This window comes from Onychostoma macrolepis, chromosome 01, assembly GCF_012432095.1.
Source record: "Onychostoma macrolepis isolate SWU-2019 chromosome 01, ASM1243209v1, whole genome shotgun sequence".
Classification (NCBI taxonomy): domain Eukaryota; kingdom Metazoa; phylum Chordata; class Actinopteri; order Cypriniformes; family Cyprinidae; genus Onychostoma; species Onychostoma macrolepis.
The window spans coordinates 23,875,994-23,891,976 of NC_081155.1; the positions used below are offsets into that span (position 1 = coordinate 23,875,994).

Here is a 15,983-nt window from a genome sequence, read left to right on the forward strand (position 1 = left end):
CATTTTTAAAGGCCTTTCTTCTTTTGCCTTTTTTTTACCATGAAAAATTTGGGGTCAGAACTTTGTTTTAAAAAATTCATTAATTAAAAATAAATTAATTCATTTTATGAATCAAGAATACAATACATTAAATAGAAGTGACAGTAAAGAAATGTATAATGTTATAAAAGCTTTCTATTAAGTAAATGCTGTTCTTTGTCTATCCATCATTTTCTTTTTTTTTCATCCTGAAAAAAAAGTATTGTGGTTTTCAATATTCATAATAAAAAGAAATACTTCTTAAACAGCAAATCATCATATTTTAATGATTTCTGAAGGATCACGAGACACTGAAGTAATGGAGTAATGTTTAAATATTATATAAAAAATTATATTCATATAAAACAGTTATTTTAAACAGTAATAACATTTCACAATATTACTGTATTTCTGATCAAATAAATGCAGCCTTGGTGAGCATAAGAGACTTCTTTCAAAAACATTAAAAATCATACCAACCCTACATTTTATTTATTTTTTTCTCTATAAGGTAGGGCTGTCAAAATGGCTAAAAAACTAAATTCGAATTTTGCACTTAAATATCAAAATTCAAATTATATTCGAATTTAAAAGGCATAATTTCATTTAGGGGGAAAAAGCTATTGGCTTCTCTCCTGAGGCCACAAGAGGGCACATCGAGCAAAATATTACTAATATTACTAATTTCTTCAAAGCAATAAAATAACATGAATATCTTTGAAAAAATGTGCATAATGTTTAAAAAAAATGTTTATAAACCGTATATAATTAATTAACTTGCTTAAACAATTTGAAAAAAAACAGCATCATGTATGTATGTATAGTTTAATACAAAGGACCGAAAACCGATCACAAAGAGTACTTTTTTATTTAAAAACATGAGATGCATGGAATGGGGAAAAACTGCCATAAAGTCTTGAGACATGTTTTTTTAAAAGTTGAACTTCCATTAATTTTACATGGCTTTCCAAACATGCAGCTCTCTTGTGCGAGACACGAGTGCAACGGTGATAGATGTCCCTCTAGAAAATGCGATAAATATGCATTCTGTGCAAACGGCTTGGTTTCAGTTTGACATAAACAAGAAATTCTCCGCATTGATCTTCGCTTTTTCCACAATATTTTGAATGAACATCGTAGCAGCACCACATCTAGTGGGTTCAACTGGATAGGCTAAAAAAAAGCATTAAAATGCAACGACACCTACATCATGATCGCATCTTGTGTGCCACTGATAAGGCTGCCTGACGCACACCTAAAATTCAAATGCAACGTTTTTACATTGGAATGTGGATTTATATTTTAAATTCGAAGTATATTCGAATTTTTATTTTTATTTTTGACAGCCCTACTATACGGTGAAGAAAGTGTTTTTTAGTGCATGCATAATATAATATAATGAAATATAATGAAATATAATATAATATAATATAATATAATATAATATAATATAATATAATATAATAATTATTATATATTTTTTAATTTACATATAAACATTTTAGTCATGACATCTAGAGTTAATTTAACTATTAATGAGGGTTAACATGCAGTAAGCATATAATATTTTCTCAAGGTAGAGAAGTGTGTACACTACACGGAGATACCAGGGTTCTGTGACACATTTGGTAATTACAGCACAGAATCTGAGGGGCTTACAGTGGAGTGGAGCCAAGAGAATAGTCATCGAAACAATGGAACAGCACAAACAAACCTGTTTCTCCAAACAGAAGGTAAAGGGGGAGAGTGGCAGAGAGAGAGAGAGAGAGGTAGAGAGATAGAAACCCCATAGGACATGTCTGTGCCAGAGTAAACAAAACATACACGCTGGTCTCCCATTGCTAGAAAACAAATTAAATGGCAGATAAAGTCTCCCCAGACTGGAAAAGGTATGTTCCATCTATCTCTGGGAGAAGAATGAAAAAGGCTTTGATTAACATGACATACCCTGACCTAACAAAAAGAACCAGAAAAAGACATTGTGGTAAATACTAATAGGAGAGGTATTTGACCCAGGATATTATAGCATGAATTATTGATTTGATCGGAGGCACCAGCCTCCTACAGCATGAAAAAAAAAGAAAGAAACCCCAAGTGGTGTTTACTGGTAAGATGAACTCACTTTCTTTGACATCTTGAGCACCTGTGTAAGAGCAGAACTAATATGAAGATGTGCACTGCAACTCCACTGGGAAATCATTTTATGGGCGATAGGTCATTTTGCACACCCTCAAAAAAAGAAAACACACACACATACACACACACCCCGTGGGTTGACTCTGATTCCTCCACTACAAAACTTTTACTCGAGTACAGCTCAAGACTAGGACTGGTATAGTTGGCCTCAGAAAAAGGGCAGTGATCGAGCATCCATCATACTGCTCTTTATCATGAAATTGATTTAATAATAGTAGCTCTACTATTAGAAGCTCTTCTGGGCTGTGAGATCACACTTGGTTGCTTCATTCAAATTGCTTCTAGCCTTTTGACTGGTTTTAATGTCTTGGAAATTCCCTCTATAGTGTTCACAAAAATGAAAGGGGCAAAATTGAATTATTAAGACCTGTGTCAATAATTACCCTTTAAGAATCTCTTTGAATAGATTCTGGATCACTAATGCTGTCTCAATGACCTGATTTGATTAAATTTCATTATAACAAACTTCTTTTTTCACACCGAATTGTGTGGTTTGGATTAACCTGATATAAGTAATGTTTGCATAGGCATGGTTAGAATACATTCAGAGGAGCTTTAGAAGAATTAATTTTTCTGCAAGGGAAATTGTGTATATGGTACAAAGGTCACAGGGAAATATTACTCACCCCATTTATTGGGTAGGTCTTCCAGCTTAGTTCTCCCAGCACAGATGTAGTGTCCAAGAGAACCACTATAAGAAAGACAAAAAAGATAACAACTAGGGTCAACTATAACAGTCTCTAATACACAATGAATAAAACACTATATGGCCACATGAAAAATGAAGAACATTTATGTAGTACATTCAATAAGGTAAATAAAATAAAATAATAAAATAAAATAAAATAAAATAAAATAAAATAAAATAAAATAAAATAAAATAAAATAAAATAAAAAATTAAATAAAATAAAATAGTTCATACAGAAATGTGAATGAGGTCTGGGTTTGTCAAACCTTTTTAATGATTTTGTTGATCAAATTCAAAAATGCAATCTGAATGATTCATCACACAAAGCTATAGTAGGCTATAAATTTAGTGCAAGAAATTTAGTAAGGAAAATGTTTATGATACTTTTATAATATATATATATATATATATATATTAAAGCTTAAATCTCCGGTCTCGTTTAATTGTAAATTCATGGACAAAAGTGACCAGCATTCTTCAGAATTCCCCCTTTTGATTTTACACAAACTGAACAACATATTAATAAATGACAGAATTTTGAGCAAAACACAAAAACAAAAAACGAACAATTACAGTTGAGCCTGCAATTAAACAAGGATACAAAGAAATAATCAGGCAACAAGACTCTTAATGGATACCTTGTGTTTGACATCATTAACAGTGACAAAAGACATTATATGAAAAACCACAGCGGAAGAATACACAAATTAAACCATCCACCACCAATCAGAAATGAACACACGGCATTTAGTCTGCATGCTAATAAAATTTCCTCTTTGAAGCTAGTCACATCCACTGCCCCCAGCAGGTGATTCAGTACTCCAAATAAAAAAAAGAGTCATTTGCTCACCCACATATGCCAGTTTGATATGATGAATGTGCAATTTCCTTTGTCTCTACACCAGGACTTAATTACAATGTCTATCAATAAAAGCATGTCACAGGCATAATATACTCGTGACACAAAGTCAGGGTTATATGCCATTCTCTCTCCTGCTTAAGCCATAACCCAGTGTTTAAAATGTGGAAAAATAGCGTATTTCTGGTTGAATAAACTTCGACAGTAAGTATGACTTAAGATTCTGGCCTATGAACAAGTGGTCATTATTCTCACTCAGCAAAACGGTCTGTGTGTAAGACAGCTTTCTCAATATGTGTTGTAATACTGAGCTAATAATCAGCTTATCCATATATGTGTTGTCAAAGAGTTAACGTAATGATCCTCGATGAGTGCCTGTCTGTAGAGAGCCTGCAGACAGGCTGAGCACTACTGTTCGCCCTGATCAAATTTGCTTGACAATGCCTGATAATTCTGCCTGGAAGTGATGGATCTGTGCTACTAACACACCCAAACAGAAAAATGTGAATTAGAGGGTTAGGCACTTTGGACACTCATCCTAAATCACATTACACCTCTGTCTAGACCCAGTGTCTCTGTCTCGAGACATTTTATCCCGAAATTTCCGCACTCACTTTCTCCCTGACAATGAAGGGAGATTAAACATGTCTGCAAGCATATTGGGATGGAGTGATCGAATTGTAATGACTTTATTAAGAGATATTTACCAGATTAGGGCTAAAGCCAGTCTATGATGCACACTGAACTGGTTAAGGTTAGGACTCCATGACCGAGTAGAAATCAAACAATACATGAGGAATCTTTATTAAAACCACTTATCCGACATTTAACCCCTTCACATATATGTTTCAATTATTTGGTGCCCCTGGCATGACTTTTTTATGTGGCCATTTGTTTAGAACAAATCACAGTACCACTTTATTTTAAGGACCAATTCTCACTATGAACTAGTTGCTTACTGGCATGCCTATTACTAGCTTATTATTAGTACTTATAAAGCACATATTAATGCCTTATTCTGCATGATCATATTTTAGATCCCTTAATCCGACCCCATACCTAAATTGAATAACTACTTTACTATTAATAAGCAGCAAATAAGGAGTTTGCTCAGGTAAAACTCTTAGATAATAGTGAATATGTTATATATTAAAATAGTCCATGTGTGGCATCAGTGTTCAACCCGCAATTTTATAAAGCTACGAGAATACTTTTTGGGTGCAAAGAAAACTTTATTCAACAGTTTCTTCTCTTCCATGTCAGTCTTCGACGTGCGTTCTCGAGAGTACTAGGGCGAGTAATGACAGAATTTTCATTTTTGGGTGAACTATCCCTTTAAATTTGAAAGATTATTATTTTGATTAGTATTGGCACTTCCATCGATATCAGTGTGTATTCTTACAAATGACAAATGTTTTTTGCTAGTGTCTGAAATTTGAATGTCTGAAACTTACAAGTGCAGACAAAAATGACAGAAAAACAGAAAAAAAAAATGAAATGTTGATGAATATCGATTAAATAAAATAATTTTTGTAAAATGGGATTTTGAAAAGGAAACTAGATCATATGAGACTCAGACCCCCACAGGGACTAGGTACAGTATATGCAGTCACCATCATTTACAGGCACATTTCAATCCCTGCTGCTTTCCTCTCCACAGGAGCGGTCATATGATCCTGTAGGCAACTGCTATTAACCCACAGGCATATTTAGTACCTGGAATTCCTGTAGCACAACCACCATCTGAGCCTCAGAGACAGACATGTTGATTGCTAGTTCAACATTAAAAACCTAAACCTGCTTTTCCCAGATTTGACAGTGATAAAGAGCCTGATCTGAGCGAAAATGGCTTACTTTAAAATTGTCTTCTCACTGAGCAGTGACTACAAGCTAGCTCATTGTACATGCATGAGCCAACTCCACGACAAACACTGAGAGTGAAAGTGAATCCATTCTGGCAGGAAAAAAAAAAACAGTTGAGTACAATCTTGAATCATAGCCTTAGAGTTTTTTTTTTTTTTTTTTACAAACAATATATTCAAAAATTAATAATATAATGCATAAACGCCTTAAAGGCCATCTATCTATCTATCTATCTATCTATCTATCTATCTATCTATCTATCTATCTATCTATCTATCTATCTGTCTATTTAAGTTTAAAAGTATTTAATTTATCTATCTATAAACTTTCAATTAAAAATTTAAGAGCAAAGAGCACTTTCAATAATTCAATCAATCAATCAATCAATCAATCAATATTCTTACTCTGCTTTCCAGGACAAATACAGTATGATTAAATCAAGATACATTTACATTAAGATGACCCCAATGATTTTTTTTTCTTTCTTGATTTAAGTATAAATTCACTTTTAATCATTAGAAGAAAAAAGAAAGAAAAAACTTCATATATTAAGTCATTTTGCTTGTCAAGTAAATGCATCTCAATTTGAGAATGCTCAGATATTTGTACTGGAAAACAAGACAAAACGCTGAGCAAGAAAATATCCATCAGTCTGACATCATTAAGTTTCAATTAATTGTGGTTAATTAGTTTAATGTAGGGACAGTCTGTTAATGAAAATAGTAAGGATAATAATAAGGATGAGAACCACTGGTTTAGATATCTTGAAAATGTCACAAACTCTCCCCAAAATATATTTTAAAAATGTGGTCTTTACAGTGAATTCTTCGCCAAACAAGTAGGCCAACAAACCGCAAGTGTCAATTAAATAAGTCATTTGACAATGGTAAAAAAGGAAAAACTTGCACTGACAACTGTACAACAGCTTGAAATTAAAACAGTACGGCAAATTCAAATTACCAGCCCTTAGAAATAGATAATGGGGCTGGCAAGAGTAATGCTGCCAATGGCGAGGCTCTTTCCAGATGGGACTATTATTGATGGTCTTATTAGAAAAAGCAGAGTGGGTTGTCTTGCTGCAGCCGAATCTTTATAACTAGTGTTGACAAGATCCGCAAGCTTCATTTCAAACCAAATCAGCTGCTGAATGTTTGTTGTCTCTCTCCCTCTGCCTCAGCGTGGAGAGTGAGACATCAACAGAGACACATCAGAAGTGGCAGCTAGCGCCTATGTCTGTCTGTAAAAATCTGGAGTCCCTAAAGTAGGCCACATGGAAAGGAGGAAAGGATAAAAAAAAAGAAAAGAAAAGGCAGATGGAGAAAAACCTGGGTATCTTGGCTGCCTCTATAGCTTAGATGTTTCTTTGATGTGTCATATCAGAAGATCTGGATCTTGTGTTTTTAAGCTGTTGATGACTGGATCCCAGTATAGAACTTCCCATTAAGTGACACATTTAAAGGTTAAATCTAAATCGAAACCCATTCAGAGTGAACACAGCTTTAAGATATGTGTAAAGTTAAGATTAGTCTTTAGTTCGGAAATCAGGCTACACTGGTTGAGCCTTTTAGTTCTTGCATTTTTTTTTTTAATGGAACCCATTCTGAATAAGTCATAGTATTATACAACAACACTTTTCTAAAAAGATTTTTAATTTTGTATCCTCAAAAGGAAATTTAGTGAAAAAAGCAGCAATATCAAACACAGAGTGTGCAATGTTAGCTGAAATGTCATTCCTGTTGTGAGTCTCAGCTGGATGGCTTTCATGTTGATAGAGACAATGGCATACTCAACCTACTGTGGCACTGATGAGAAAAACATTCTGGGATATGAATAGATTGGGATGCTTGTCAATTTCAGCTTTGGGAGCAATGATGTAGTATTGATTGGTCATTGATCTTCAGTCAAGGTGGAATGAATCTAGATAGCATGGTGTAGCTACTGCCATTTGTCCTTAAATAATCATGGCCGTGAAGACTGATTCAAGCTATAAATCAAATCATTTTCGTATCCTGTACTGGCCAATACTGACAGGGTTACAAGAAACTAAAACTTTTTAAGAATGAAATAAACATAAATTCAACCACTGAACCCAAGCCTACAAATATGGTATAAAAAAGCTGTCGCTGAGGCCGTACCCTTTCAAAAGGCACTAAACCAGGGGTCGGCAACATTTTCGGCATGATGTGCCCGTACGAGTGAGGTCGAATTCATACGCAATTAGCCACCTCGTAAAATACGTATGAATTGGTCGTGAGATAGTGTTGACTGTCACACATCTCTCTCTCTCAAAATGGCCATATTTGAGAAAAATATTTGAGAAAATTTGAGTAGTTTGCATCATTGGATATAGCTGTGGGTCATTTAACATTTCTATCGTAAGCAGGGGCGGTTCTAGACCACAGCAACTGGGGGGCCAGACAGGGGCCACTTGGCTTTTAGGGGGCACAATTTTAAAATTCATCCTAACCTACTTTAAGTATTATTCATTCAGTCATTTTTCACCATGTCATGTATCATTGCAATCTCTAGAAGTAATCTATAACAATTTCAACTAAAATGAATATTTCATCATGTTTCATTTATTTTGACAAATCATTTTGTATGTCAGGGGCATCATTTTTGAGGGGGCACGAGTGAAGGGGGGCTCTCATGCTTGTCATATGACACACAGCAGCTACAATACCACTGTATAACTGATATAGGCTTATGTATTATTATTTTTTTATTCAAAATATTCCCAAAATATATCATGAAATATCTCGATTCTCAAATATGTGTAATTAAATGCATTTTGCACCTTTATAGATTATGTTAGTTGATCTATAATGGGCGATAGGCAAAGTAGCCTAATAGTGTAATATTAACTTTGCATAAAAATCCTCTTTTTACTTAAGTACCAGATGTCATACCATAACACGAGTGTCATACCATAAACATATAATACGACTGACTTTGTATTTTATGTGGATTTAATTAAAACATTGTAAGTTACTAATTAGCCCATAACACTTTCACTGTACAAATAGAGCAAAGAACGTCTACATTATCAAAGAACATTTTCACTTCAGTCCAGCGAGTTCAAGCACTCTCAAAAACTCCCATAATAATCTCTAAAGCTGTTTACACTGTGAAATTAATATCTTACTTACATTCAAGTACATCTTCACTTGATGAAATAGTGGCGCTTCGGCGACGACTCATCTGAACGCTTCTGATTGGTCCTTGCATTCATAAACTCAACAGAATCGTATGTGATTGGTTATAATGCGCAGTGCTTTAAAACGTGTGTGTCTCTGGCGTGTGTGCCAGCCAGCGAACGCAGATTTTAATTTAACAGCTGTTTTTCTTTTTGTATATTTTACAGGACAAACTGCGCCCCCCCTTTGCCCCCCTAAACTTGGAATCATATCACACCAAACAATTTTGGGTGAAATGCGCAGTTTGTCCTGTATACGACCCCCTACTTTGATTTGATTGGCTATCTCAGTCATTTTGACATTGACGAGCGCTGTTAGACCGCTGAGGCTTTGATCTGAAGCGCCTAGTATGTGCGCGCATCTGTAGACTAAGTTAATTCTCACACTTTAATAGTATGTATAGCTCCAACTAGGCTGTGTGACTATGAGAAGTTATTACCTCAAAAATGTACGTTAGTATGAAGTTTTCCCTATTGCTCGCGTGCCAGCGATTATCCCTCTGCCTGCCACTGTTGGCACGCGTGCCGTAGGTTGCCGACCCCTGCACTAAACTGTACTAATATGTACCTTTTATGAGCGTACAGTATTATTTTACAGTTATTATTTTTCGTTTGGAAGCACAAATTAGTAGTGACAAAATACATTTTCATAGATTTTAAAATGTAATTTATTCCTGCGATGGCAAAGCTGAATTTTCAGCATCATTACTCCAGTCTTCAGTGTCACGTGATCCTTCAGAAATCATTCTAATATGCTGTTCAAGAAGAAATTATTATTTTTATCAGTGTAGATAACAGTTGTGCTTCTTTATAATTTGTGGAAATGTAAAATGTCAGGTTTGATCAATGGCATGTGTCCTTGATAAAATTATTAATTTCTTAAAAATAATAAAAATAAAACAAATTGAAAAAATAAATAAATAAATAAATACTGACCCCACACTTTTGAACAGTATTGTATTTGAAAATATTTAAATGTGTATGGAACAATTTCTGAACAAAAATGTTAAGTAATTGCCATTTAGCCACTTTATTCAAAGCTAAGTCCTGAATGCCTGGGGTTAAGTGCTTTACTCAAAGGCAAAATGGTAAAAGTGGATGTCAGCTTTGCAGATGTAATTCTCAAATTCATGGGTAAATGCTGTCTATAGTACTCAAAACATGAAACCTTTGTATTATGACATTAAGCTCTGGACTTCCAGTGGCAAATCAGTCAGGTGTGCAATGACGTGTACATTTTTATAGTACTGTTAGAGTACTTGTCACCATTAGCATACTTTATTAAGAATAAGGTTAACACTTTAGGACTAACTAGTTGCTTATTAGCATGCCTATTATTAACATATTGGCTGTTTAATATACTTATAAAGCACATTTTCTGCATTACCATATTGTACATCCCTAATCCTACCCAATACCTAAACTTAACAACTACCGTCCTAACTATTAATAAGCAGCAAATTAGGAGTTTATTGAGGCAAAAGTTGTAGTTAATGCTTTGTTAATGGTGAGAATTGGACCTTAAAATAAAGTGTGACCAGAATAAGCTTCCAAAATATAAAATCCAAACATCAGCCACAAAAAAATTCATTATATAAACTCTCGGCTAGAACCAACAGCGTGCACTGGCTTACTAAGCTCTGACATTTAGCCAAACGATCTAAACAATTCCTTTGAATCTTGGCTCAGGGAGATAATAACGGTTGGTAAGAGAAAAAGAGATGTGTGTGTGAGTGTGACAAGAAAGCCTAGATCCATGCAACTCATGTTCTCTCTCTTTTTTTTTCTCTGAGATGAGAGATGAAGACGAGAAAGGTGACATTTGGAATTTGAATGTCACAACCGGAGAAAAATGGCCCTTTGTCGAATGCTTGAGATAAATTGATCTGATAAGGACAGCGCTGCATGCATTAGTGGTCTTTAGCTGGGCATTTAGTGTGTCTGAGACGATGTGGAGGAGTAGGAAAAGGAGGCACTGGGGTTAAGGCTAAGATCACATTGCACAGACAGGGCCTGGAAATGTCAAGGTGCAATTTACAAATTGATTCCAGCGACAATAGAAAGTCAATGGAGAGGCGCGAGCAGGTCTGTGTGCCACAGTATACGCAAAAAGAGCTCATCTCTTCCATTACTTCCACTATAACAAATTTTTTCAGCTTTAATAAATGTAATCTCTGAGCAAGAGGGACGGCGCGTATCCAGGGTGGCAATGCAACGCAAGTGGAACCAATGCAAGCAATACAAAAACGACAAGATGATTTTTCTGTGACCTTGATCTAATGAAGAGAACAAGAAAACAAGCATACACACATACACGCACATATAAATACCGCTGCTGGCAGCACAAAGCCTTATCCTGCTCCTTTCTCTCTCTTTGAAGAGCCATTGAAGTGTTGAAGGTATAAAGAGAGAAACCTCAGAGGTTCAGCTCCACAGTGTCTATAAAATCAATAAGAGCACTCCACACGGCAATGATAGCAGCACGAACAGGGCACCAGGCATTAACAGGCCTCTGTTACAGCGCACAATTACTGTTTACATAGCACTTTCCTGACACACACACACACCCGTGCATCCTCAGAGCAGTTGTAACACGCTTTAAACTGTAGCTCTCTGGAGAAAACAAGGCAGATGCATATGCATATACTTCCAATAAAGTGAAACTTTGTTCTGAACAAAAGAACAAAACTCACTGTTTGACTAATGTGACTGCATCAGAATGAAAGAAAAACATACACAGCTTAAGATCAGTCAGTAGCTGCCAGGGTTGTGTGCCATTCAGAAGTAAATCAAGAATGACTTTTATATTCCAATTCCTGAAGCAAGGTAGCAAAAGTATGCAGAATTGCAATTTGAATTTGATTGCAAGGAATTGAAAATTGAATTGAAATATGAATTGAATTGTGAAGTAGAAAAGCAAAGTTTGAAGCAGTTTTGTTACTGTTAACTAAAACTAAAACTATTAAAAAATATTTAAGTAAAGCTGAAATAAAATAAAATATTAGCTGAAAAACTAAAAAGAAAAAAAAAGGTTGACTCGGCATCAAACTGAAAACGTTTTTTAGCTAAAAGCTTAAATTAAAATGAACAAAATAGAAAAAAAGAAAAAAAAATGCTAATAAAATTACAAAAGCACAAAATAAAATCCCTAAAACTTAAGCAAAAGCATTTTATAAAATGTTAAACACTTCTATCCACAGAAACATTCAAGGTATACATTTTATCAGTTCATGCGTTTCCTGCGACTCAAACCCATGACCTTGGTGTTGCTAGCACCTTGCGCTACTGTTTGAGCTAGAGGAATGAGAAACAACAAATAATAATTAAATATTAATAATAGTAATATTTAAAATATAAAAACACAAAATTACTATATTAAACACTGTAATTTAATATAAAGAATACTAAAATTACACTGGCTTTAAGACAAAATATCACCGGTTTGAAGACAAACTTCATTTGAAGAAAAAAACAAAAGCTTTTTTTAAAGTTGTGAAGTTTATTAAATTCAAATTTAGTCATGGATTGAAAGAGATCCAATTATTCAATTCTGAATTGTTACCAACTCTGGCAGAACAGGGATATAAATCACATCAATTGTTTCTTTGCTTCTCTAACAGTCATATTAAGTGATTTGAAGCACTTTAATTTTAGATTGCTGTACATCTGAATGGATAACACACACTTTATCAACTCACATTTTGACCAGTGGCAGGTATAAACGAAAAACCAACCCGATATCTGAGGAAGAGGAGGTTAAAAAGCCCTTGTAGAACACTCAAGCACCACTCTGGACTGATTAGAAGAGCGCTTGAGAACATTGCTATCTTACAGCGATCTGATGTCCATTTTGAAGTTTCTCTTGGTGCAAGATGACAGTTGAGCATGATTGGCAAGAGCAGCCCGTCAAGCATGAGCGCAAAAAGGTGGCTTTAAGCAGGGCTTATTATAGACCTGCGCTTAAATAGTGACTGGTTTTACAAGGGGGTCAAAGAGGCATTCACGATTCAGCTATAAGTACGAGGAGGAGAGAAGATTGTGTGATAAGCTTATTCAGAGTACAGTCTTTTCTTAAATGGATTTTTAAGTGCTTTGAAGAGTTCTACAATGCCCTGCGATATGTTCCTCAGAAGCATCTGAAATACAAAGCAGTTTGATTCTAACGCTACAGTATATAGCAGAAAAGAGCAGACCTTTCTTATATGGCAGTGCAAAAGATAAATATATTGCGAGGTTATGTAGGGTCATCTCTGCATGCATACTAATTGGACATTAGCATCAGTGTTAATCACAAGGTGGGATTTTTGTTCAAGTGAACTGCAAACCCTCAATTTACACTTTTATGGGTTCACATTGGAAAGAACTGTCTCCAGATCTATTGCCTAATTTGTGATGGTTTAAACTGAGAAAACAGTGACCTGTTAAATAACTGCTTTCCATTCCGGCTCGGGAAAAAAATAAGGGTGACTCATAAGTGGGAAAAAAAAGTTTGAAATGCCGTGCAAGCCAATTCAGATGGTTTGAGTTTTCTCTCTCTATCTTTTGCACATCCCACACAAATATGCTCTGTTCTTCTCTCTTTTCACAACACAGAGACATAACACAAGAGTCACTTGTTCTTGTAATGTTCGTATTCAAAATACTGCCATTTAACTCATTTCTTGTGTGAATGACCACTGTGAACTGCGAGTGTAAACAGAAGGGAGGAGTTACGGGCACATGCAGGGGGGAAATGGGACAGGTGCGATGAGATACCATCACTGCAATTCTGTCTCTTAGGTGAGACACGGGTGTGTTGTAATGCAGCATAAGTAAATTAGACATCACAATTATACATGCCCACCTCCCTCCTGAAGAGACTGTAAAAGTTTCTGTGTAAGAATATTAAGGTTTACTGGACAAAACACAATTCTGATTTAAGATATTACGTCTGATTTAAATTTGTTAGTGATCATAGCTATGAATGAATAAAAAGTGAAAAATCAACAGCTTGCCACTGGGACAGTACCCTAAAATATACACCCACTTTACCTTTAGTACATCTTAATTTATTAACATGTACCTTTCATAAGAAATACATTTCAGACTGATGTCAAAAGGTACAGTGTCAAGCTGTTGTACTCCTTTTATTTATAATGATTATCACTTTATCATCAGAACCACCAGGTCCTCTTGTTCTAACATTCACACAAGCTTTTGACAAGGAGGGTAGCACTACTTTTCAATGTATTTCTTCTGGACCCACAAAGATTTCAGAAAATGGATAACGTCACAACTGTGAGAGTGACCAATGTGCGCTCACATCCTAGAATTTTTAACATATGCTTAGTTTTTCTGTATTTGTTTGCAATTTATTTCAATTAAAATGTTTCCCATAAGCCGATGTTTACCCTTTTGAATTAAATGAAGCAGGTTGGGTTAGGTTTAGGAGAGTATTTTTGAGCAAAATACATTTGATTTTCACAAATTCATGCACAAAATGTAAAATTCCCATGTTTTCCATTGGTTTAACAACCCACTATGGTAGTGCCAACAACAACAACAACAACAACACTCTTTATACTTGACCTTGATTTACAGCTGTAGAGATAAGTTTAACATTTCTAAACTACTTTAATATGAAATAGACAAATATGGGAATATAATATCAGTGTTTTACAGTTAACAGAAAACAAACAAACAAAAAAAAACACTCGAGTTACAGACGTTGAAATGTGTTACAACATTCCCCGGTCTTTCCTACATGGGTACCCCGTTTGTGTGATGTTGAGCATAAGACTAGCTGCAGAACTACAGAACGACAGTAAACACAGCGTTCTAATCTTTCCTGCACAAATCAAAACAATTGATAATATTCTGAATAGTCGGTACAACTGTCATTTGCCAGTTGTATACATATATAATGTTCTGACCAAACTGAAAGGCTGAACGCGGTTGTAGCGTCTCCTTTACAGACAATACGCATTATATAGATAAACTCTATGCATGTTAGTAGGTTATGATACAGTATCAAACCATTAATCACAGTTCATTATAACTCACCTTGGTTTGATTGGCCGGGGTCCGACAAAGCCAAACCCGGTAAAGCAAACATGAAGAAAAATCTTTGAAAAGTCATTTTTGTATCCAGTTGTGCACGCAAGTCGGTGACAGTTACTACAGAAAAGAGTCTGAGATAAAATATCCAGCAACAAAATTAATTCAACTATTGTAAAGGATTTTGCGCGTCAACCGCCTCGTTCCCCGCACCGCGAAAACGCGGATACAGATCGAGAGAAATGCCAGCCCATTACGCACAACTACCGGCGGCACTTGAAAAAACTTACAGAATTTACCCCATAAATAGGACAGAGACTGTGAGATAAGTTATCCCTAATGTTGTCAAGCTGTCAACACTTGAAATAACGAACTAAACTAAGTGTGTTCTCCAGTCGTCAGTGTCCATTAACGGGCTTTCCTCTTCTCTACGCGTTAACACGCGCTTCTCCTCTTCGCACTATGTGCCGTCGACACACAAGCCTGGCGTATATTACGCGCTTAAACTAGTCGAATCAGTCTCGCGTACGCAGACAGACCTGGCACGAAAGCGTCCACGATGCTTTCAGTCTCAGGCGCGCGAAATGCGAGGTGAGAAGCCCAAGTGAGTTTTGCAGATCTAGACGGAAGACCAGCTCATCAGCACTAGAGGGTGTTCGTTTCCACTCTGTGCTGTGCCGTCCCGCGCTCCTGTCAAGGGAAGTCCGGCGTGCGTATGTGCGTAACATGGCACACAAACAGTAAGTCTCATTTGGTCTGCGGCTCCTGTAAGGAGACTCGATCTGCATAGGTTATCTGTGCATTAATGTTATTTCATGCGTTTTTATCATGACTGACACATTTCTGTATGCATACCTAATTCTATTTTTATGATGTTGAAACATTCTTTAGCTCTTTAGAACTTTTGCAATTATAGTAATATTAGCGTATCATCCTTTAACTATATTATGAACTATAATGCAAGAAAAAAAAAAAAGAAAAAACTGAAGGTGCACTTAAAATATTGCCAGTGGGTTGTAATTTATTACAATTAAATTCAGAATTTGATTATGAAATCCATTCAGATTTGGTCAGTTTCAAATCATAACACTGCAAATCTGTAATGTATTTTTGTAAACAGTTAGTG

At 35.5% G+C, this 15,983-nt stretch overlaps 1 protein-coding gene across 3 annotated transcripts in view; it reads right to left on the minus strand.

The window, feature by feature from the left end:
- epha6 (eph receptor A6) overlaps nucleotides 1-15,614 on the minus strand; it is a 122,529-nt gene extending 106,915 nt beyond the window's left edge. For 2 of the 3 annotated variants that reach the window (XM_058771592.1, XM_058771576.1), the window contains exons 1-2: nucleotides 8,775-8,866; nucleotides 2,841-2,905 (exon numbers count right to left, since the gene is read on the minus strand). In XM_058771592.1, coding sequence (XP_058627575.1) covers nucleotides 2,841-2,905; nucleotides 8,775-8,853 — 144 coding nt within the window. In that variant the 5' untranslated portion in view covers nucleotides 8,854-8,866. Of the gene's footprint in view, nucleotides 1-2,840; nucleotides 2,906-8,774; nucleotides 8,867-14,863 lie in introns of those variants that run through there. The other variant, XM_058771585.1, reaches the window with a different exon arrangement.
- Between the last annotated feature and the right edge of the window lie 369 nt (nucleotides 15,615-15,983).